At 41.6% G+C, this 25,788-nt stretch overlaps 1 protein-coding gene across 1 annotated transcript in view; it reads right to left on the bottom strand.

Moving 5' to 3' along the window:
- Positions 1-11,186: 11,186 nt before the first annotated feature.
- Positions 11,187-25,788, bottom strand: part of EFHB (EF-hand domain family member B) — a gene marked incomplete at both ends in the record, with an annotated part of 39,615 nt that continues 25,013 nt past the window's right edge. Inside the window, 6 exons of the mRNA XM_079705201.1 lie at positions 11,187-11,360; positions 14,376-14,557; positions 16,449-16,661; positions 20,151-20,358; positions 21,823-21,988; positions 22,200-22,347. Of these exons, the coding sequence (XP_079561327.1) occupies positions 11,187-11,360; positions 14,376-14,557; positions 16,449-16,661; positions 20,151-20,358; positions 21,823-21,988; positions 22,200-22,347 (1,091 nt within the window). The remainder of the gene's footprint in view (positions 11,361-14,375; positions 14,558-16,448; positions 16,662-20,150; positions 20,359-21,822; positions 21,989-22,199; positions 22,348-25,788) is intronic.

Here is a 25,788-nt window from a genome sequence, read left to right as displayed (position 1 = left end):
GAGTGGAAGATGTTCTCTACAAAAGGAAATGAGAGAATTTTGGCAAGTGATAGGACAGTTCTCTAGTTTGTTTGTGATGGTGGTTACACAACCTCCATGCATTTGTCAACACTCGTAGACTTACACCCTTAAAGAGTGGATTTTAATGTATGTAAATGATATTTCAAGAAACCTATTTAAAAATTGATGTAATTTATCACAACATCAAAAACAAAATATAGAAATAAATCTGACAGAAGATGTACAATATCTTAACGTGGAAAACGAAAGAGCGTTTACTGAGATAAAGAAAAGCTAAGTAAATGCATGGATGTACCGTATTTATTGTTTGGAAGTCAAAACATTATCAAAATGTCAGTTCCCCCAATTGATCTTTAGAGTCAATACGATCACAATAAAAATTCCAGCAGACTGTGTGTGTGTGTGTATGTGTGTGTGCGCATGCACATTTTTAAAAAAATAGAATGAGGAGGTGCGCTCAAAGCATAGAAAAGTGATAGACAATGAGAGGTATTAGGAGGAATTGTTATATCTGCCAAAATCAACAATAGACACCTAATTAAGAAAAATAAGAATCACGGGGATGAGGGCAAAACCAAGAGGTCAACATAAAGATTATATGAATAGGTGGAGAAAAAAGGGGTACTTACAAGTGGATGGGATGAGCTATGACCTAAACTAGGCCTTCTGATAATATTTCCTGACCTAAAACAGTACAAGATACTCCCCTGCCTAATGTCTCCATAACCATCAAAACCAGCTTACAAGCTGATAAGGAAGCCCTTGTTATTTCCATTTTGTAAATAAGAACACAACAGCTCTGTAAGTTTAGGGGTCTTTCCCAAAGTCACAGAGCAGTGAATGACAGATTTATTATTCATATCTAATGCTCCCAATTTTCTCCTCAGAAGGGGTCTGATTGATGAACTGTTAAGCTTTATAACATTGTGCAGTCTGACTTAGTGAAGCATGAGGGCCTGAAGACTGGGTCATACTGGGGACCATGATTCCTGCAAATGGGAATCAAGAAACCAGCACTCCGTATCTGATGAAATACAATTTAGGAAAAGGGACTCATTGTAGCAAAAGGCAGAAAAAAACCTAAGGATGAATTAGAAATCATGGAGGTATGAAACTTGATTGAGATTCCAGTTCTTCATACTTTATTATTAGAGCCAAAGGTAAGAAATTTAAGTCACAAAATGCTCATATTATGCATGAAAACAAAATTTCTAGCATCATGTACCTTACAGCTTCCCGAGCACCCTGAACAGCCCTACAACTCTTTGATTCCAGGAGTCTGTGTGGGGCAACAGAGCTGATTTCACAGTTGGGTTGCCTGCTTTCTACTGAGCCCTCGTCAGAGAGGACTGCAGCTTGTGGCAGCTCTGTCCACAGGTTAAAGGCTGCTTCTTCAGTGACAGCACGACATATGCAAATAACATCAAGCAAACAGCAGAGATGCTGGCCTCAACTACAGGTAAACTAGAAAGTTTCCAATTGCTCACATGTTAGAAAAGAACAACGTTTTTAAAGCCACAAGGGGACCTTGGTGACACCACAAGCCATGGAGGTGCCCTCAGCTAGGCTTCTAGCAAGCCCACAGCAGCCAGCAGGCTTGTAACAGGCAGAGGTGGCCTCAGAGTGCAGCGTGCTTCAACTTGACTGTGCATTTCAGTTACAACACAAGGTGTGCTTGTGAGTGGCAGTGACCTCAGCTGATAGCACATTGCCAAGACCCAGTAAGAAGGAGCTAAGGCAAGGATTCAATTCTAGAAAAGTGTTTTCCATGTACGTAAACCTTTTAGACATTAGGAGATAAAACTTTTAAATGGTAAATTAATTCAGATGCCTTTTTGCTACAGAGCTTGGTAGTAGCTTTTAATCAGGGCTTACCCAGATAGGCATCACTAGGTCCATGGCCCCAAAGACACCTGCATCAGGGTGGGGAGCAAACCACCTGTCAGCTTCACTTGGATTCATGTGGCTTAAGGATCACCCCCCTACACATATCCTATGACTCTAGATGTTCTAATTCATTGGAGGAAAAAACTTTCACAGGAGGTAGTTTTCTGACTTGTAAGCAATTCCAAAGCAAGAAGCAATGGAACAGCTCCTGGGTATAGGATTGAAGGAGCCCACTCACAAAGAAATATTTGTAACAGGCTGTGATGTAACACCTACACTCAACTCAGTCCCTAGAGGCTTGAAGCTTAAAGATACAAAAAAATGTTTCAAGTTAATGCAAACTAAAGAGACATGACAACTAAATGCAGCATGTGTTTGTAGACTGGATCCAACCTAGATCAAGAAAAAAAATTTTCAGTATAAAAATTATTGGAGAAATTTGAATACAGTCTGTGAATTAGATAATAATGCCCTGGTAATGACAATTTGCTGATTTTGAAATTTTCACTATGGTTGGGTTAATAGCATGTCCTCATTTTCAGGAAACACATACCAAAGTATTTAGAAGTAACATGTGCATGGGCACGGGTATGGATGGGTGGGTAGATGGATGGAAAGATGAAGGAAAGGATAGATGTGTCAACCTTTAAAACAAAAAGTTAAGTGATTTATCCAACAAAATCGTGTTTAGCTGGGAATAGCAGAGGAATTGCAGTTCTGGTCATTCAAACTATGGCGAACCGTAGGCAAGTCTGGAGAACAAAAGAGAAGAGCATTAGTCTATAGAGGAAAGGAGAAAGTTGAAAGGGGCCGTTTTGAACAAAAGCTCATTGGAGGACATTGAGAGGCACCATGGCAACTTCTCATTGAGTTGCGGTGGTTCCTCATTGGCTGGGTTGTTGCTGGGCAAGGGGAAAAATCTTCCTTCTTCCTGCTGGGGTATGTGAAGCAAGCTTTTTCCTGCAGGGGTATGTGACGTTAGCTGCAAAGAGCAGGCTGTGCATGAGGGCTTCCCCTTCACAGCTTCCTGACTCCTTTTGAATGAGGTTTTCCTTTATTCATTTTTACAGATGGGAGGATGGATGGAATTAAAGAAGACAGAGCTGGAAATTAGTTAAAGCAGCAAAAGACAGATTTTATCCAGGAATTATTGCAATAGGGGGAAAGGGACCTCAGTATAAAACTGGGCTCAGTTTTGAATGAAACAAGGAAAAGAAGAGATTTATAACCAAGGGAGGTCAGTGGATGGAAAGTTATTAAGAAGAGATATCAGGGTAGGGGGAATTCTTGCTAACCTAACTTAACAGGAGTTTTTGCCAAAAGCAGGCCAAGGAGTAGAAGGACGTGCTCTCACTCCCTCTTGTGAGAACACTAGAATCACAACTAGCTGCTGGACAATCATCAACAGGAAGACACTGGAACTCACCAAAAAAGATACCCCGCATCCAAAGACAAAGGAGAAGCCACAATGAGATGGAAGGAGGGGTGCAATCAGTGTAAAATCAAATCCCATAACTGCTGGTGGGTGACTCACAGACTGGAGAACACTTATACCACAGAAGTCCACCCACTGGAGTGAAGGTTCTGAGCCCCACGTCAGGCTTCCCAACCTGGGGGTCCAGCAATGGGAGGAGGAATTCCTAGAGAATCAGACTTTGAACGCTAGTGGGATTGGATTGCAGGACTTCGACAGGACTGGGGGAAACAGAGACTCCACTCTTGGAGGGTAAACACAAAGTCGTTTGTGAATTGGGACCCAGAGGAAGGAGCAGTGACCCCAGGGGAGACTGAACCAGACCTACCTGCTAGTGTTGGAGGGTCTCCTGCGGAGATGGGGGGTAGTTATGGCTCACCGTGAGGACAAGGACACTGGAGGCAGATGTTCTGGGAAGTACTCCTTGGCGTGAGCCCTCCCAGAGTCTGTCATTAGCCCCAAGAAAGACCCCAGGTAGTCTCCAGTGTTGGATTGCCTCAGGTCAAACAACCAACAGGGAGGGAACCCAGCCCCACCCATCAACAGTCAAGTGGATAAAAGTTTTACTAAGCTCTGCCCACCAGAGCAACAGTCAGCTCTACACACCTCCAGTCCCTCCCATCAGGAAACTTCCACAAGCCTCTTAGATAGCCTCATCCACCAGAGGGCAGATGGCAGAATCAAGAAGAACTACAATCCTGCAGCCTGTGGAACAAAAACCACATTCACAGAAATATAGACAAGATGAAAAGGCAAAGGGCTATGTACGAGATGAAGGAACAAGATAAAACCCCAGAAAAACAACTAAATGAAGTGGAGATAGGCAACCTTCCAGAAAAAAAATTCAGAAGAATGATAGTGAAGATGATCCAGGACCTCGGAAAAACAATGGAGGCAAAGATCAAGAAGATGCAAGAAATGTTTAACAAAGACCTAGAAGAATTAAAGAACAAACAAACAGAGATGAACAACACAATAACTGAAATGAAAACTACACTAGAAAGAATCAATAGCAGAATAACTGAGGCAGAAGAACGGATAAGTGACCTGGAAGACAGAATGGTGGAAATCACTGCTGCAGAACAGAATAAAGAAAAAAGAATGAAAATAAATTAAGACAGCCTAAGAGACCTCTAGGACAACATTAAATGCAACAACATTCGCATTATAGGGGTCGCAGAAGGAGGAGAGAGAGAAAGGACTAGAGAAACAATTTGAAGAGATTATAGTCGAAAACTTCCCTAACATGGGAAAGGAAATAGCCACCCAAGAGGAGGAAGCACAGCAAGTACCGTACAGGATAAACCCACGGAGAAACACGCCAAGACACATAGTAATCAAACTGGCAAAAATTAAAGACAAAGAAAAATTATTGAAAGCAGCAAGGGAAAAATGACAAATAACATAGAAGGGAACTCCCATAAGGTTAACAGCTGATTTCTCAGCAGAAACTCTACAACCCAGAAGGGAGTGGCATGATATACTTAAAGTGGTGAAAAGGAAGAACCTACAACCGAGATTACTCTACCCAGCAAGGATCTCATTCAGATTCAGTGGAGAAATCAAAAGCTTTACAGACAAGCAAAAGCTAAGAGAATTCACCACCACCAAACCACCTCTACGACAAATGCTAAAGGAACTTCTCTAAGTGGGAAACACAAGAGAAGAAGAGGAGCTACAAAAACAAAAACAAAACAATTAACAAAATGGTCATAGGAACATAAATATCGATAATTACCTTCAACGTGAATGGATTAAAGGCTCCATCTAAAAGACACCGGCTTGCTGAATGGATACAAAAACAAGACCCATATGTATGCTGTCTACAAGAGACCCACTTCAGACCTAGGGACACATACAGACTGCAAGTGAGGGGATGGAAAAAGATATTCCATGCAAATGGAAATCAAAAGAAAGCTGGAGTAGCAATACTCATATCAGATAAAATATACTTTAAAATAAAGAATGTTACAAGAGACAAGGAAGGACCCTACATAATGATCAAGGGATCAATCTAAGAAGAAGATATAACAATTATAAATATATATGCACCCAACATAGGAGCACCTCGATACATAAGGCAACTGCTAACAGCTAAAAAAGAGGAAATCAACAGTAACACAGTAATAGTGGGGGACTTTAACACCTCACTTACACCAATGGACAGATCATCCAAAATGAAAATAAATAAGGAAACAGAAGCCTTAAATGACACATAGACCAGACAGATTTAATTGATATTTATAGGACATTCCATCCAAAAACAGCAGATTACACTTTCTTCTCAAGTGTGCACAGAACATTCTCCAGGATAGACCACATCTTGGGTCACAAATCAAGCCTCAGTAAATTTAAGAAAATTGAAATCACATTAAGCATCTTTTCTGACCACAACACTATGAGATTAGAAATGAATTACAGGGAAAAGAACGTAAAAAACACAAACACATGGAGGCTAAACAATACATTACTAAATAACCGAGAGATCACCGAAGAAATCAAAGAGGAAATCAAAAAATACCTAGAGACAAATGACGATGAAAACACGATGATCGAAAACCTACGGGATGCAGCAAAAGCAGTTCCAAGAGGGAAGGTTATAGCTCTACAAGCCTACCTCAAGAAACAAGAAAAATCTCAAATAAACAATCTAACGTTACACCTAAAGGAACTATAAAGAGGAACAAACAAAACCCAAAGTTAGCAGAAGGAAAGAAATCATAAAGATCAGAACAGAAATAAATGAAATAGAAACAAAGAAAACAATAGCAAAGATCAATAAAACTAAAACCTGGTTCTTTGAGAAGATAAAATTCATAAGCCATTAGCCAGACTCATCAAGAAAAACAGGGAGAGGATACAAATCAAGACAATTAGAAATGAAAAAGGAGAAGTTACAACAGACATCGCAGAAATACAAAGCATCCTAAGAGACTACTACAAGGAACTCTGTGCTAACAAAATGGACAACCTGGAAAAAATGGCCAAATTCTTAGAAAGGTATAACATTCCAAGACTGAACCAGGAAGAAATAGAAAATTTGAACAGACCAATCACAAGTAATGAAATTGAAACTGTGATTAAAAATCTTCCAACAAACAAAAGTCCAGGACCAGATGGCTTCACAGGTGATTTCTATCAAACATTTTGACAAGAGCTAACACCCTTCCTTCTCAAACTCTTCCAAAAAATTCCAGAGGAAGGAACACTCCCAAACTCATTCTATGAGATCACCATCACCCTGATACCAAAACCAGACAAAGATACTACAAAAAAGAAAATTACAGACCAATATCACTGATGAATATAGATGCAAAAATCCTCAACAAAATACTAGCAAACAGAATCCAACAACACATTAAAAGGGTCATAAACCATGATCAAGTGGGATTTATCCCAGCGATGCAAGGATTCTTTAATATATGCAAATCAATCAATGTGATACACCATATTAACAAATTGAAGAATAAAAACTATATGATCATCTCAATAGATGCAAAAAAAGCTTTTGACAAATTTCAACACCCATTTATGACAAAGACTCTCCACAAAGTGGGCATAGAGGGAACCTACCTCAGCATAATAAAGGCCATATACAACAAACCCACAACAAGCATCATTCTCAATGGTGAAAAATTTAAAGCATTTCCTCTAAGATCAGGAAAAAGACAAGGATATCCACTCTCACCACTATTATTCAACATAGTTTAGGAAGTCCTAGCCATGGCAATCAGAGAAGAAAAAGAAAAGGAATACAAATTGGAAAAGAAGAATTAAGACTGTCACTGTTTGCAGATGACATGATACTATACATAGAGAATCCTAAAAATGCCACCAGAAAACTACTAGAGCTAATCAGTAAATTTGGTAAAGTTGCATGATACAAAATTAATGCACAGAAATCTCTTTCATTCCTATACACTAATGATGAGAAATCTGAAAGAGAAATTAAGGAAACACTCCCATTTACCATTGCAACAAAAAGAATAAAATACCTAGGAATAAACCTACCTAAGGAGACAAATGACCTGTATACAGAAAACTATAAGACACTGATAAAAGAAATTAAAGATGATACCAACAGATGGAGAGATATACCATGTTCTTGGATTGGAAGAATCAATATTGTGAAAATGACTATACTACCCAAAGCAATCTACAGATTCAATGCAATCCCTATCAAATTACCAATGGCATTTTTTACGGAACTAGAACAAAAAATCTTAAAATTTGTATGGAGACACAAAAGACACAATAGAGAAAGCAGTCTTGAGGGATAAAAACGGAGCTGGAGGAATCAGACTCCCTGACTTCAGACTATACTACAAAGCTACAGTAATCAAGACAATATGGTACTGGCACAAAAACAGAAACATAGATCAATGGAACAAAATAGAAATCCCAGAGATAAACCCACACACCTATGGTCAATTAATCTGCGACAAAGGAGGCAAGGATAAACAGTGGAGAAAAGACTGTCTCTTCAGTAATTGATGCTGGGAAAACTAGACATCTACATGTAAAAGGATGAAATTAGAACACTCCCTAACACTATACACAAAAATAAACTCAAAATGGATTCGAGACCTAAATTTAAGACCGGACACTATAAAACTCTTAGAGGAAAACATAGGAAGAACACTCTCTGACATAAATCACAGCAAGATCTTTTTTGATCCACCTCCTAGAGTAATGGAAGTAAAAACAAAAATAAACAAATGGGACCTAATGAAACTTCAAAGCTTTTGCACAGCAAAGGAAACCATAAACAAGACGAAAGGACAACTCTCAGAATGTGAGAAAATATTTGCAAATGAATCAACGGACAAAGGATTAATCTCCAAAATATATAAACAGCTCATGCAGCTCAATATTAAACAAACAACCCAATCCAAAAATGGGCAGAAGACCTAAATAGACATTTCTCCAAAGAAGACATACAGCTGGCCAAGAAGCACATGAAAAGTTGCTCAACATCACTAATTATTAGAGAAATGAAAATCAAAACTACAATGAGGTATCACCTCACACCAGTTAGAATGGGCATCATCAGAAAATCTACAAACAACAAATGCTGGAGAGTATGTGGAGAAAAGGGTACCCTCTTGCACTGTTAGTGGGTATGTAAATTGTTACAGTAACTATGGAGAACAGTATGGAGGTTCCATAAAAAACTAAAAATAGAATTACCATGTGATCCAGCAATCCCATTACGGGCATATACCCAGAGAAAACCATAATTCAAAAAGACACATGCACCCCAATGTTCATTGCAGCACTATTTACAATAGCCAGGTCATGGAAGCAACCTAAATGCCCATTGACAGATGAATGGATAAAGAAGATGTTATACATACATACAATGGAATATTACTCAGCCATAAAAAGGAACGAAATTGGGTCATTTTTTGAGACGTGGATGGATCTAGAGACTGTCTTACAGAGTGAAGTAATTCAGAAAGAGAAAAACAACTATCGTATATTAACACATGTATGTGGAACCTAAAATAATGTACAGATGAACCGGTTTGCAGGGCAGAAGTTGAGACACAGATGTAGAGAACAAATGTATGAACACCAAGGGGGGAAAGCCACGGCGGGGTGGGGATGGTGGTGTGCTGATTTGGGCGATTGGGATTGACATGTATACACTGATGTGTATAAAATTGATGCCTAATAAGAACCTGCTGTATAAAAAAATAGATAAAATTCAAAAGAAAAAATTCGGGAAGTAAATACAAATCAATAATAAACATTTTATAATAGTTATCAAAAAAACAGGTCTAAGTTAATACATCATATTTGGGGGATGAAGAATTTCATCAGATATGGAGGGTAATCAGATATCGACGATGGGAGGATTCTCTGTAAACCGACTTAGCAAGATTCTTGCTAAAACTGTGCAATGCAGGCCCAGGAAGGACAGACACAGAAGCCCAAGATCAAAACCTAATTGAGAAAAGGGTTCAAAGGAGCCTGACTAAAGTTCGGTCAAGGAGCCTCCCTCTGTCAATAGATGGGTGAATAGACAGATGATAGATCAGATAGATAGATAGATAGATAGATAGGGACATAGATAGAGACATAGGTAGGTAGATGGATGGATAGATAAATAGATACGAAGATAGATGGAGAGAGACATAGGTATGTAGGTAGGTGGATGGATGGATGGATGGATAGATAGGAAGATAGGTGGATAGATAGATAGATAGATAGGTAGATAGATAGATAGAGATAGGGAAATAGATAGACAGATAGATGTAGAAGTGCTTGTAAATGTTCTTTGGGAAGGGCGGGGATCCCTGATCTGTAGCATGTGTTGGTTTGCTTAGTGTAAATACTCTCACTGTAGCTGGTTTCAGGCTACCAACATGGGGTCAGGGACACAGTGCTGCGAAGAAATGCCCACAGTTGACCACAGTGGACAGTAAGAGCAGGCTCCAGCCCACCCCTGCATAATTCTTTGTGCTACTTGTGCAAATCTTCTGTAAGTCTAAAATCATTTCAAAATAAAAAGTTAAAAATTTTCACATAAATTTCCTATAAAATAAATGGATTACAAAACTTTTCCCTAGAGATTGGGTAAAGCAATCTTTTGAACCTTAGTTCTTTTTTTTTTTTTTAAAGTAACAGTAGACTACAGAATAACCACAATATCTAAGTTAAAGAGTAATTTTTTTAGACTAATAGACAAAAACCAAGCAACAAAATGTCAAGGTCTATCACAGAGAAATACGGGTAGAATACATGCTATTGATCATTCAATTCATCAAGTATATTTCTGAGAAAGCTTCAGTCACGGATTCAACCCACCCTGGGGCTTTCCTGATGCACAGAAAGAACACGCTGGACTGGGCTCCCACTTCCCCATCACCATCCGGATCTCATCCCGCCCCGGGCATCACATTTGTATATCAAAGAGCCAAGGCAGCGGCTTCCCTGGTGGCGCAGTGGTTGAGAGTCCGCCTGACGATGCAGGGGACGTGGGTTCGTGCCCCGGTCCAGGAGGATCCCACATGCCGCGGAGCGGCTGGGCCCGTGAGCCATGGCTGCTGAGCCTGCGCGTCCGGAGCCTGTGCTCCGCAACGGGAGAGGCCACAATGGTGAGAGGCCCGCGTACCGCAAAAAAAAAAAAACAAAGATCCGAGGCAGGAGGGAGGGAATGATTCAGCACAATTTGCTACAATAACTCTCTAAAGCTACATCTAACAGTGTGGTCAGCTGTGTCCTCTTCAGAAACTCCAAGGACAATATGCTTTTCTGGCCATAAAAAGATGTGAAAAGCCACCAGACATCATGTCGCTGTTGGAAGTCAAGTTTTTATTCCCAAAATTCTGCTCCTTGTAATTAAGTCAGTTTTCCCCAGATGCTGACAGAAACTTAAAAGCCCATTAAGCTTCAGTTGTGTCACAGTGACACCTAAAGAGAAAAATAACAAAATGTTGAAGGCAAAATTTTGTGAACCTGGTATCACAAACCAGACTTTGAATATCAGGCCACCCACTCAAACACATAGCATTCTTAAGCATACTAAACATGACAAACTTCCAGCATTATTCTGAGCTATGTCTTTGGTGAGCTTAAAGGTTAAGTCCAAGTGCTCGGCAAATTCTTTGGTGCCTTATAAGAAACAAGAAAATAAAGTTTAAAGTCCAAGATCTAATTTATTAGCAACGCATCCAGGCATATAAGCCCTACCACAGTGATTGCTGAATTATAATATCTAAAACCAGAATGGACTGAACATTTTAGATGAACATGGATTTAACAATTCTTTGTTGTAAATGAATGAACACCACAAAGATCACATGGCTGTTTTGCACTTGGTCCAGTCTGCGTGTTGTAACTCATTCAGAACATTTCTGATATTCTCAACGCAAACTTCTCCTCTGTGATGTTTTTTTGATGCAAGATTCCATACATTTTCAAATTCATCCTTGGAAAGCTTGACACCAATGTTACATAATATCTCTGCAATCTAGAGGAAAAAAAAAACTTTCAAAGTCAGGCTAATATTTATGTGTTTTTCAGTTTGTATTTTTAAAAATATCTTTATAATATCTAAGACTATGGACATATATCCCCAAAAAAAGATGTGAGGATGTGTGTGTGTGGTGGGGGAGGATGGCTTATTATGTATAATAAGCCAATATTAAAATTCCAGTACTTTCAGCTCAGGAATCATTTTGCTAATATGAATGAATATGAGCGTGTTCAACTCTACTAGCCAATATATAAAATTACTTTCAACTCCAAGTGTTTCTGTTTATTTTAAAGGGATGTGGCCAAATTCAAGCAGAAAGGGTAAAAGAGTTAAAGATAGAAGACTTTCTGGATTTGATTTCCATCCCAGTCACCTCTTATGTATGTTATCCAGACCCCTTGCATATTAGTTTCTCTTCTTTAAAATAAGAATATTTATGGGACTTCCCTGGTGGTCCAGTGCGCTTCCACTTCAGGGGGCACACGTTCGATCCCTGGTCGGGCAACTAAGATCCCACGAGCCACGTGGCCAAAAGATAAAGAACATTTATGGAGTGTCTCTAACTGGCCTGTTGTAAACTTTAATTATAGCTGGGGGTGTGCAAATGTCGGAGAGATAGTACATGCGCGAGCGAGTGAGCAGACTAAAATCTGAGCATATTGAAAACCAGCAAACTTTGGTTATTAGCCATCTCTCTGCAGTGATAATTAGTAAAAGAGATAAAGGGAGGGGGGAAACATGCTTTATATGTCCCAGGGAAAATATAAGAAAGGAAAGATAAGAACCAGTAGTGGGAAGAAATATTAGAATGAGTAGAGGGAAGAAAAGATTTGAAAAAAAAATGAAACTAAATTTAAAAGAGGAAAGACATTTACTATGAAGCATACAGGAGGGAAGCAAAGAGGGAAATGGAAATAAAGGTTAGACAGTGAATAGGAAAGCCAAAGAAATAGAAGACCTGCAGAATACCTCTATTAAACTAAATCTTAACAATTAAAAGGTCCCCTAGATATGATGTGCCTTGTGGGAAATTAACAATATAATCAAATACACTTGAAATTCAGGAGAGCAGTGCTGTCAGCGGCAGCAGTTACACAGCAGAAGCGCCTCAAGGCGCCCGTGCATAGTTGTTATTTTCCTCCACCCAGTGACAGGTAAAGAAAGCCCCTGCGGGGACTTCCCTGGCGGTCCAGTGATTTAGACTCCGTGCTTCCACTGTAGGGGGCTAGGGTTCAATCCCTGGTCAGGGAACTAAGATCCCGCATGCCCTGTGGTGCAGCCAAAAAAAAAATGTCCCTGCAGAGTGAAGCCCTGAGGTTCATTCTTGGGCATCCCAGCCCTTCTCCCCTGCTTCCTTCCCAACTCTTTGGGAGGCATTCCTACCCTCGTTCAGTTTTCCATCCTCATGTATTGATTAGCTAACACTTTTACAAAAACCCATCTATTCTCAAGGTGACGTTATTACTCCAACCAGGTCTCTGGGTTCTTTTTTTTTTTTAATAGACTTTATTTTTTAGAGCAGTTATAGGTTTCTAGAAAAATCGAGCAGAAATTATCTAGAGTTTCCGTATGCTCTATCACTTGCCCCCTCTTTTCCCCTGTTAGTAACATCTTGCATTAGTGTGGTATATTTGTTACAGTTGATGAGCCAACATTGATACATTATTGTTAACCAAAGTTCATAGTTCACATGAGGGATCACTCTCTGTGTTGCATAATCTATGGGTTTTGACAAATGTATAATAACACGTACCCACCATTATGGCATCATACAAAATAGTTTCACTGCCCTAAAGATCCTCTGTGCTACACCTATTCATCCTTCCCTTTTTCTCTCCAACCCTCTGGCAACCATGGGTCTTTCTACTTTCTCCATTGTTTTGCCTTTTCTAGAATGTCATTTAGTTGGAATAGTATATGTGCAGGCCTCTGGGTTCTTACTTCCTACCTAGAATTATGAGATAAAGGATGACTTCCTAGTTAAAAGAATTTTAGGCATCAGGAAACCAGCAGGAGCTTTTTGTTTCTTTTGGTGGCCCTGAAGCCCTATTTCATAGGCCCTTTAGAGTGACTGTGGGAAGAGAAAATAACAGTCTGCGAAGGTCTCTTCTCTGACCCTCTTGGGTGGATCCTGGGTTCCTTCTTTGGGACCAGCCAGCAGGCATCTTCCTCTGAGTTTCTCCCCTCCTCTCCCCCCACCTCAGTGGGAATGAATCATTGGAATGAATCTGTTACTAAGTTTGCAAGCCATCAACCCTGCCTGTGAAGTCCCAGAAAGCATCACACGTCTGTTCACATTATTTCTAGCTCTGGATCTGAAAGCTCAAAGAAGCAATTGCTCCCTTGATCACAGCCTGCTTTCCACAATGGCAGATCTAGACAGGCTGCTCTGACCAAGACCTGCCGTTACACCTCGGCCCTCAGAACCCCAATGGCTATTCTGGCCTAGCCGGTTGCACCTGCCTTATAACCAACCTAGGAAGAAAATCACCTGGGCCATGAAGACCATGTTTACCGAGCGAAAAAACAAGATACATGGGCTGCCACATGGCAATGGGACAGAACTTTTTAAATCAGTGCTTGTTGTAGATAATCTGAGATAGCAGCTCATAAGGATGGCAGAGTGGCCCTCCTCAAACTTACTCTTTGGTTTCAGAGACCCACGACCACAAGGGTACTTACACAAGGAAGGGATTGAGCCTCTTTGCTTTTACTCAACGAAGAATAGTGTTGAATATCTTAGGAAAACAGTTTTCTTTTTATACATAGGTCATAGTGAATACATGACGTGAGTGATTGTAATGCTTCTTCTGTAATGCTTCTTATTAGAGTAAATTCTACTTCAAGAATTGTACCAAATATCACAACCAAATTGAACATTATCCTCAAGAATCCTAATGGGGGGGGATGTGTGCTCCTGATGACTTGTGTAATATACATGCTCAAGCAAATAAACATTTCCACCTTTGTGTGTCGTTGGCCTTTCAACCCTTTTGAAATCACATGTACCTCTTTTTTGGATCTGGTCTTGAAGAAGTCTCTTTCAAACAATCCTTTCTGGCCAAAGATGGTAGGATGCAGCAATGAATAGGCATTTCCCTCTTCACCATAATTGGTTCTGTCACTGATGCGGCGAATTCGGGGGGCGGGAATATCGGACCGAGTGGTTGGAACACCGTAGATGGGATAACCTAGGACATGGATGGGGGAGGAAAACAGACATTCTAAATACAGCCGCCACCAACCATGTGGCTACTGAGCACTGGAAATGTGGCTAGTCCAAACTGAGCTGTGCTCTGAGTGTAAAATACACAATTTCAAAGATGTAGTACCCAAAAAAAGAATGTGAGACGTTTAATTAATCATTTTATATTGATTCCTTGTTGAGATGATAGTACTTTGGAGATACATATTGTATATCATATATATATATATATATATATATATATATATATATATATATATATATATATATAATTAAAAAAAATTTTTCCTTTGTCTGTGCCACGCAGCATTCAGGAACTTAGTTCCCTGACCAGGGATTGAACCTGGGCCTCAGCAGTGAAAGCACCAAGCCCTAACCACTGGACTGCCAGGGAATTCCCAATATACTATTAAAGTTAATTTCACCTGTTTCTTCTTCTTAATGTGGCTACTAAAATTTTTTAAATACATATGACACCAGCACTTCCCTGGTGGCGGAGTGGTTAAGAATCCACCTGCCGATTCAGGAGACACAGGTTCGAGCCCTAGTTCAGGAAGATCCTGCATGCTGCAGAGCAACTAAGCCCACGCACCACAACTACTGAGCCTGTGCTCTAGAGCCCGCGAGTCACAACTTCTGAAGCCCTCGAGCCTAGAGCCTGTGCTCCGCAACAAGAGAAGCCACCACAATAAGACGCCCACGCACCCCAATGAAGAGTAGCCCCCTCTCGCCACAACTAGAGAAGGGCTGCACGCAGCAAGGAAGCCCCGATGCAGCCAAAAATAAATAATAAATTAAAACAAAAAAAATACATGCAACACCAATTGTATTTCTATTAGGCAACACTATTCCAAAGCAAGTAGCTAGCTCTCATCGCAACAGAATGTAAAGCATGTCTATGAAATCCAGTTAAGAAAAATATGTAAATCCTTAATCATGGCCTTAGTCCAAAAAAGGGATCTTAACCAATATAAAAGAGTCTTCTAAATTCATCATGCTTGATATTGAGATCTGGGCAGTTATGGGTTGAACTGTACCCTCCCCAGACTTTTATGTTAAAGTCCTAACCCTTAGTACCCCAGGAGGTGACCTTATTTAGAAAGAGGGTCATTGCAGGAATAATTAATTAAGATGAGGTTATACGGGAGAAGGGTGGACCCTTAGTCCAATATGACTGGAATCCTTATAAAAAGGGGACATTGGGACACAGATGCTCACACAGGAGAACATCAGATGAAGATGAAGGCAGAGATCAGGCTGGTGCAGCAGAAGCTGAGTAGCACCAAAGACTGCTGGAAACCTCCCAGAATCCAGGATAGGGCCTGGAGCAGATTTTCCCTCACGGCACTCAGAAGGAAGCCACCCTGCCAACACCTTGACCTCGGACTTCCAGCCATCATGAGATGATCAATTTCTGCTGTTTAGCCGTTCAGTTTGTGGTATTTGTTATGATAGCCCTAGCAGACTAACAGATGGGGAATAAAGATATAAGGAACCGTTCTGTAAGAGCTCTTCAAATATTTGAAGGCAAATCTGTTTGTAGCTAAGAATCACATGGTTCAAAAGTCTCCTAGCACTTGGTGAAGTCTGAATTACGACGAGGTCTAACATTCTGGGTTCTGAGCTATGATGTTTTCAGTTTCATTGATAAAGAGAGAATCATTTTACTTAGGTCACCATGAACACTAGTTCAATTCAGTCTACATTTATTGAGCCCTCCTGGGTGCTTAGAATACAGAACTGAATGAAAGGTCCTGGGCTTTGAGAAAGTTAGAGTCTATTAGAGGCTGGGGGACAATGCAAGGACAGACAAAGGATACTCCCCTTCTGTGTTTGTTGATCCTTCTAACACTCAGCAAATAATGTGACATACTCACAAGTAGAAGGAACAGCGCCTACAACTGCACTGATCTCCGAAGAAGTGGTCTTGTAGTGATTAGAAACTTTATCGCTTGGCCTCAGAAGTGTCCGCAGAGCCTTTTCTGAGCTCCCTGGCTCTTTCAAGACAATATCTTCAGGCTTTATCAGGAAAGCTGGTTCAGATTCTTCTACATTAGCCTCAGCAGGGTTTGCGCAATATGGTTTTCCACCTTCAAGCAAAGATGGAAAGGGGGAAAAAAAGTACAGGACAAAGTTAATACCTGGTGCTCACCCTGTAACAAGGTGAGTTTTCCCATTTAGTCTCTTCTTGCTGGTGGAAACAGAGGCTGAGCTGGTGTAGACCCTCCGCTGACACCAGTAGCCACTGTGGAAGCACAAGTTCAGTCCAAGGTCATACACCAGGAAATCTGAACAAGGTCTAATGTTTCTGCTCACCACTGCGCTCACTTTATGCTAGAATAAAGCTTTTAAATCTGAAACACCAAATGAAAACTGAGAACTTTTTTTTCTTTCCTCGTTTTTAAAATTAGAGCCTATTTTCATATTTGACTTGAACTACAGGATTACCAGAGTTGTTCCTAAGACTGTGCCCTGGGGAGGGACAGGAGAAGAAATATTTGGAGCTGTAAGTTCCACACATACCTGATCGTGGTAGGGAGGGAGCCCCCATGCACTGTGACATTTGGAGAGGCGACGAGAGCTCGCTGTGAGCACAGGAACCGATTCTATAAATAACTCCCTTCCAATCAGTGTATAAGAGAAAAAGCCTGTAAGAGTCTGTTCTCTTTTGCAGATTTGCTTTGCTGAGTCAGTTCTGAAGTTGAGGAGGAAATTCCTGACACAGCTTTTTCATGGAGCTGCTAAGTACACAGCTAGCACTAGGCGGCGCTGTGGTCTCTCAAGCGCTGGAGGAACTCAAGGTGCTGGGGAAGGCCCAGCACAGGTTACACAGGGGAAGGGTGCCCCAGTGCCCGATCGGGGTGGCAAACCAGAAAAGACAGGCCCATCTAAAGTCTGCACCCCCCGACTCAGCCCCTGCCAATCGCTGCCGTGAAAGCGTCGGGCCCAGTGTTTCAGACCCTCTGGACCCACTCCCTGCACCCACGGGTTGGTGGGCGCAAAATGCAGAAATCTGGACCAAGTATGAAAAATAGTTTCTCAGAAAACTGCTCGAAAGCCCCTGCCTTAAAGGACGCACCCCCTTTTCTCCAGCCGTCAACAGTAAGATGGAACTTGATATAAGAAAATTCCTGGCAATACATTCCCGAGTCCCTTCTGACTGACCCACCAGTCACTGTCTTAGAAGAAGAGAAAACCTCAAGAACTCCATTGAAAATGGCTGCTCAAGTCAGGACCCCCCAACCAGGAACAATTAGAAGAACCACCTGGTTTGAAAGCAGGCTTTTGTTTCCCCCACTGCTTCATGAGTTGTACCAAGAAGGAAAATACCCTGTCACCCTCTATTTATTTCTGAGAGAACTAGGGTAGACTTGTTTTCTATAAAAAGCTTCATTAGGCAGAGAAGATCCTCCTGCTCTCCTAGTGGACAGCAGAGAAAAGCCATCCCAGAAACTGGTAAGGGCTCCCGTGGTCAATAAAGCCCCAAGTGTGGTACTGGCTTTGCAGGAATAAAAGCGAAAACAGGAGTATCTTCACGTTTTGGAGGAGAAATATTCCAAGAGGAGATAAAAATGTAGACAATCTTTCAAAAGTTAATCGTCTGTAAGAATCAAGATTTGAAAATTAAAGCAAACGAGGTATCATTATATAACAACTAAATCACAAGAATGTTTGAAATAACAGTCAATGGTAGCAAGATTGGAGTAAAACCTTCTCACCAACGTGACTGATAAAATTGCAAATTGGTACAATCATTTAAAAAAGCAAAATGGGGCTTCCCTGGTGGCGCTGTGGTTGAGAGTCCGCCTGCCGATTCAGGGGACACGGGTTTGTGCCCCAGTCCGGGAAGATCCCACAGGACGCGGAGTGGCTGGGCCCGTGAGCCATGGCCGCTGAGCCTGCACGTCCGGAGCCTGTGCTCCGCAACGGGAGAAGCCACAACAGTGAGAGGCCAGCGTATCGCAAAAAAAAAAAAAAAAAAAAAAAGCAAAATGAAAGAGAGAGTTACTTCTGGGACAAAAATAACATTCATAAGAAATGAGATATAATTAGAAACAGAAAGCTTTCTGAGAGATGATAATCATTATAGCGTCACCCATATTACTTTTAAAATATCTGGAAATAATCTAAGTTTTAAAAAGTGAGGAAATGGTTTAGTAATTCATAATACCTCGGCTTAAGGGAACTGAAAATGAAGTTTACAGAAACCATAAAAGTATCTCTTCATTCCATAGAAATTTGAGAGCTAAGTTTTTTTTTAGCCAAGTAAAAATGGTACAGTCACCGTGATTTTAGCTATTTTAAAATATTTCCATACATGGACTTCCCTGGTGCCACAGTGGTTAAGAATACGCCTGCCAATGCAGGGGACACAGGTTCGAGCCCTGGTCCAGGAAGATCCCACATGCCGCAGAGCAACTAAGCCCATGCGCCGCAACTATTGAGCCTGCACTCTAGAGCTCGCGAGCCACAACTACTGAGCCTGCGTGCCACAACTACTGAAGCCTGTGCGCCTAGAGTCTGTGCTCCACAACAAGAGAAGCCACCGCAATAAGAAGCCTGTGCACTGCTACGAAGAGTAGCCCTTGCTCACCGCAACTAGAGAAAGCCCGCATGCAACAACAAAGACCCAACACAGCCAAAAATATAATTAATTAATTAATTTTAAAAACAAAGAACAAGCTTATAAAAAAATTTCCATATGCACACACATATGTATATATGGTTAGTGATGCAGGAAGATAATGTGTAAACATGAAGATTTTTTTTTTTTTTTTTTTTTTTTTTTTTTGCAGTACGCGGGCCTCTCACTGTTGTGGCCTCTCCCGCTGCGGAGCACAGGCTCCAGACGCACAGGCTCAGCGGCCATGGCTCACGGGCCCAGCCGCTCCGCGGCATGTGGGATCTTCCCAGACCGGGGCACGAACCTGTGTCCCCTGCATCGGCAGGCGGACTCTCAACCACTGCACCACCAGGGAAGCCCAACATGAAGATATTTGAATAAAAGTAAAGACTATGTTTTTCCTTTTCTTAAAAAATTTAACAGATCAAATTCTATTTTACAATTGACTTCCTGGGGGAGGGGAGCTAATTTCTCTAAGAAAATGGTTTTCAAACAGCTTTCTGAGGAACGCTCTTTCATATTTTGGGCTTCTGTGTAAATTGTTTTCCTTGTAATTGTTTTCTTTTGAATGAGTAATACATGGTTCCAAACTTAAAAGATACAAAAACATAGACTGAAAAGTGAGTCTCGCTGCCACTTTGACCTTCAGCAACAAGTGTCCCCTCCCCGGAAATAATAAATGTTATCAAATTCTTTCCTAACCTTCCACAGATATTCTATGCATAAAAAAGAAAACATATAAATAAATTTAAATATATAATTTAAATATATTAAATTATTTAAATATTTTAATATTTAATATTTAATTATATAATATTAAAGTATTTAAAGCAAATATTAAAGTATTTAAAGCATTTAAATATATAATATTAAAGTTGACAAGAGTCAAACTCCTAAGAAAAAGAAAATACTAAAGTCCATTTAAGAATTCAGCAAGCCTTCAGAAATTAAATACCTTTAATAATGACCCTCTCTTCATACTCTTTAAGGGGGGTTTTATCTTTCCAGTTAAGAAAATTTGCAAATTCAAGGTAGTTAATCAGCCCGTCGTTATCCACATCACAGTATTCAAATAGCTGGTCCAGGAGCTTCTCATCTATGTGCACACTGGCCTGGTCACACGCTTCCCGAAGCTCAGCTTTATCTATGGCCCCATCTCCCTTCTGTTAGACACGAAGCAAAAAAAGATGACGTGAGCATTGTCTTCATGAGCAGAGTGGGCAATATCTGTTATTTCCTTTAAGAAAAAAAGAAAGCGCTCTATCACATAAATTCAAAGAATCGGTCCCATTTTTCACATAAGGAGAGTCAGATATTAAGCGAGATTGGTCCCCATCGTGTCCATCTGATATGTGCCCGGTAATTTCAACCCTGGTTGGAGTGGAGTGTGGCTCACAGCCTTTGTTCATTTTAATATCTTTCTCATTAAATCATGTTGTTTACACTCGAGTTGAGCAGGCCTAAGCATGATTCATGCTTGACATTTCATTTGACCAATGTTGTGTACTTTTGACAGCTTTCTGCAATTTTCAGTGCTTTCAAAGTTGGTGTTCCAACTAGGCAGTCAGGGACTTCCCTGGTGGTCCAGTGGTTAGGACTCCACACTTTCACTCACGAGGGCCTGGGTTCAATCCCTGGTCAGGGAACTAAGATCCCACATGCCGCGCAGTGTGGGAAAAAATTAAAAAGTCAACTGGGCAGTGATTGTCCTACACTCCATTGCCTGGTAAAAAGAAGAAATTAGGGAAGTGGCTGCAGGCCAAGCACAGAGAGTGGATTCAAAGGCAGCTGCCCCTGGATATTAACAGTCCCGTGGACAACAGGATTCACTCAGATTCATCCTGGAAGTGGGTGGAGGGGAAGTTTCCACCCCTTTCAGACAACAGTTAAAGACAGAAGCACCTATGCTGAGCGTGAAAGGAGGGAAATTTAGAAAGGCTCTGGGCAGAACCCAGCTGATTCACTTGCAGGGTGAGGGGCCGGAGCACATAATGCTTGTTAAGGAAGAATGGCCAGAGCTGGGCGTCTTACCACTCAGCCCTACTGCAGCCCGTCAAGCCAAACTTAGATCCGTCCGAGATGACAGGGAAAGGTCCCAGTGTTTTCAAAGTGGGTGCCAGCTGCTATAAGGGAGCTCTGGCCGTCTCAGAGAGATTTCCCCGAGATAGTTAAACTCCCAAGGGAAAACATAAATGACTCACTAACAATCAGCTCCGAGGCCCAGGGTTGGATTCACAATGCTGGTGAAGGCAATCCCCTTGAGAACAAGAAACTGACCCAGTGAATTCTAGATAAATTCCTGCAGCCAGACCCATACGCCTGGAGATTGTTCCTAACCCTCATGTTGAAACAGAATGAAAATTTAAAACATATTCTATGGACAGGGAGCTGCAATGCCCTGGATTAAAGTAGACTGCTTTATGAAAGTCTCTGCTGCCAGCCCAAGTCAACCAAAACTACGAGCCCCACAGACCTAACTGAAAAGCAAAGTGGGGGTGGTGGGCTGTTGAATCGAGGGTCCCCAGATATGAAAAAGATGGTGGCGATAATGAAAGAAAGCGCTTCTTATTCACTGGGTACAGAGCCACTCCTGCCTCTGCAGCCTTGACGTTTCCCTCCCCCCATACCCCAACCTCAGCTGTTCTAAGGAGGACTAGGTATGGGACAAGATCTCCTTGTCCCCAAGGGGGATCACAGGCCACAAGTATCTGTCCCAATATGTTGTGGAACTTCAGGGGGGTGGAGACTGAAACTACTACGGCTTCATTGGCTATGGGTGCCAAAGTCGTCACCCTATTGAGTGTGCAGCAGGAAGAGATGTCAGGAATCAGCTGGTGGCCTTTGGGCAGGGTTTGTTCAAAGTGGAGAAGGAAAGTTAACAATATATTATTTCTGTGGTTTCCACTGCTGGATGTGTCAATTGGTACTGATGCTTTCCATACCTATCTTATGAATGTTCAGGCACTTATGATCAAGAGAAGCCACATGGAGAGAATGCTAGTACCTTTGGGGCCCCTCAACCCTCATGATCCCTTTGAGCTGCAAGTCTCTATGAATAATGATTTCACCACGTAGAGCCGCTGGGACTGGTTCACTAACCTGAAACCCAATGGTCTTCACTCGTCTGCTGTTCCCTTCAACCTCAGTAAGAGCTAAGGACCAAAAAAGGGCATAGTCACTCTACTCAGTGGGCAGAACTCAAGGTTATTCTCACAGCTCCGGCCAATACTGCCATTGATGAATCTGTTATATTTTTACTGACTCTTGGACTGTTGCCAATGGCCTGCCTGCTTGGTTGTCACTTGGAAAACTACAGACTGGGGACTTCCCTGGTAGTCCAGTGGTTAGGACTCCATGCTTCCAATGCAGGGGGCATGGGTTCGATCCCTGGTTGGGGAACGAAGACCCCACATGTCGCCCAGCCTGGCCAAAAATATAGAAAATTAAAAATTTAAAAAAAGAACACTACAGATTGGAAGATTAAAGACACCTCTTTTTGAGACATAAAACTATGGATCAACAGAGGAATGGATAAAGAAGATGCAGTACACGTATACAATGGAATAAAAACGAACAAAATAATGCCATTTGCAGCAACATGGATGGACCTAGAGATTGTCATACTGAGTGACATAAATCAGACACAGAAAGACAAATATCATATGATATCGCTTATATGTGGATCTAAAAAGGAAGGGGGTACAAATGAACTTATTTACAAAACAGAAATAGCATCACGAATGTAGAAAACAAACTTATGGTTACAGGGAATGGGGGGGAAGGATAAATTGGGAGATTGGATTGACATATACACACTACTATATATAAAACAGATAACTAATAAGAACCTGCTGTATAGCACAGGGAACTCTACTCAATACTCTGTAATGACCTACATGGGGAAAGAATCTAAAACAGGAAGTGTGGATATATGTATATGTATAACTGACTCACTTTGCTGTACACCTGAAACTAACATATTATAAATCAACTGTACTCCAATAAAAAAAAAAAAAGAAAACTATGGAAACAAATCACGGCTGCTGAGTGAACCATCCAGGTAATTCATAGATGCCCAGGATACGGGTCCATCCTCCGATGTGGCTGAGAGGAATCAAGCTTTGGATTGAGCCTGCACCACCCAGGTTGCACCATCGCTGCCTGGATCCATCCTTGTAGCAGACACGGCAATACACACCATCAGACCAAGTGCCAAAAAAGCAGTCGACGTTTCTGAGGCAGAGGCTACCACCACATGCCTAACTTGTGACTCCTGCCACAAGCTGACCCATTTGTCTCATGGTGAGGGAGGACACGTCACACACAAGGCATTGCCCCATGCTCCTGGCATACTGACTACATGAACCTTTGTCCCCACTCAGAGCTATTGATGGTGCATCTCTCTGTTGACACATTTTCAAGTTATAGAATTGCTATTTCAGTCCAATGAGCCAGCTCCAGACACAAAAGTGTGGCCCGTGCAATTCATCTGAGTCACGTGCTTTGCTTTCTGGACCACTTTCGGTCTGACAGTGGCGTGACTTATAGCACAAAGGCTACTCAACAATGAGCTATTAGTCAAGGTATTCAATGAACCTTTTCTGTCCCCAACCATCCACAGCAGTCTGGTATTACTGAGCTTTGGAACAGCCTTGCTCACACGTCTTAGTAAACCAGTTTTGTCAATGAATGCAACTGTCCCCCAAAAGGAATCATCCCATCTCAGCTACTTCCTGGATAATAAGCAGAATAAAAGGAGTTGGAATTATATATACCTATTTTGAAAATTTGAGACTCTGCTGTGACCATTCTTGGACATGATGAGTCTTTATTTCCTCCCCCCCTTAGATTTTAAGTTCCCTGAGTTAAAAGCCTGCACATTATCTGGGATAATGTTTGATGTGCTGTGAGTGTTCAACAAATAACAGAATTAATCCTCTAACCCAAGAAGAGTCATTTAGGAAATCACAGTTTATTTGTTCTGTTTTGTTTTGCTTTTCAATTAAATTAAATCTGGGCATTCAACAGTATAAGATTCAAATCATCAAAAACAATCCTACAGCTGTACTAGGAAGACCCACATCTTATTACCCACTCAGAAAAGAAAAGCTCCTCAAGGACACTGAGCACTACATTGTACATATTAAAAGTTAACTATTTAGGGGCTTCCCTGGTGGCGCAGTGGTTGGGAGTCCGCCTGCCGATGCAGGGAACACGGTTTCGTGCCCTGGTCCGGGAACATCCCACATGCCACGGAGCGGCTGGGCCCGTAAGCCATGGCCACTGAGACTGCGCGTCCAGAACCTGTGCTCCGCAACGGGAGAGGCCACAACAGTGAGAGGCCCGCATACCACAAAAAAAGAAAAAAAGAAGAAGTACAATGAGAGCCAATAACAGTGAGGAAGTCAGGGCAAAGAGAAAATAAAGTTGGACTAAAATAAGATAAAACCTGAAATAAAAAGAGTGCACAAAATGTATGCTATAAGATCTCGTTCACAAACCAGATGTGTTTCTCTGTATTGGCTTAAGCTTCCTGGCAGCCAAGTCAAAATGGTGTGCACTATTGGTCCAAAGTCATGCTGTACATGAAGTAAAAACAAACCAGATACTTAGACAAAGCACAGTTATGTGCTTTAGAAAGACTGGGTTTCCTTATAAAGAGGATGCATGTGACAGAAATAAATAACAGCCGCGTGGGCGTACTAATAAAAAATGCGCCACGTTTCACAAACTGTTTGTGTAGTAGCGTTCCTTAGTGAAAGCTTAAGGCACTGTGCAGCTTGGTAAATCCTGTAATGGCCTAAAATGATGTCAGGTAATTATGCAGCCCCTGGTTGATCTGACTTGATCAAAGAATAAAATTTAGAGTAGCTTGAAAATTGAGTGATCGTGCTCTCAAAACTGAAACCACACCTGGTCCCCAGGGGAGAGCGTTCTAAGCTTGACTTGGACCAGACTGACAGTACTGTGTGTACACATTCAGAGTGAGGCAGAGACTGTCCCAGGCTCCCAGCACACTCCAGTTTAATGATATGCAACAGTGGTTCTCAAACCTCAGCCTGCATCAGAATCACTGAAAAGCTTGTTAAAACACAATTGCTAGACCCCAACCCCAAGTTCCTAATTCAGGAGGTCTGGGGTGGGCCTTAGGATGTGCATATCTAGCATGTTCCCAAGTGATACTGATGATGGTGAAAGAACCACATTTTTTTTCTTTTTTTTTTTTTTGCGCTACGAGGGCCTCTCACTGTTGTGGCCTCTCCCGTTGTGGAGCACAGGCTCCAGACGCGCAGGCTCAGCGGCCATGGCTCACGCACCTAGCCGCTCCGCGGCATGTGGGATCCTCCCGGACCGGGGCACGAACCCGCATCCCCTGCATCGGCAGGCGGACTCTCAACCATTGCACCACCAAGGAAGCCCAAGAACCACATTTTGACAACACAGATCTACTCCAGCAAACATTTTCTGTCAAGGGCCAAAAAGTAGATATCATAGGTTTTGCAAGCCATTCAGTCTCTGATGTACTACTCTGCATGTGTAGCTGCAAAAGCAGCCGGGGACAATACTTAAAACAAATATGCATGCATATGATC

Source organism: Hyperoodon ampullatus (genome assembly GCF_949752795.1).
Source record: "Hyperoodon ampullatus genome assembly, chromosome: 5".
Lineage (NCBI taxonomy): Eukaryota > Metazoa > Chordata > Mammalia > Artiodactyla > Ziphiidae > Hyperoodon > Hyperoodon ampullatus.
Note: the sequence above shows the minus strand (reverse complement) of the source record. Positions and strands in the feature narration are given on the sequence as shown.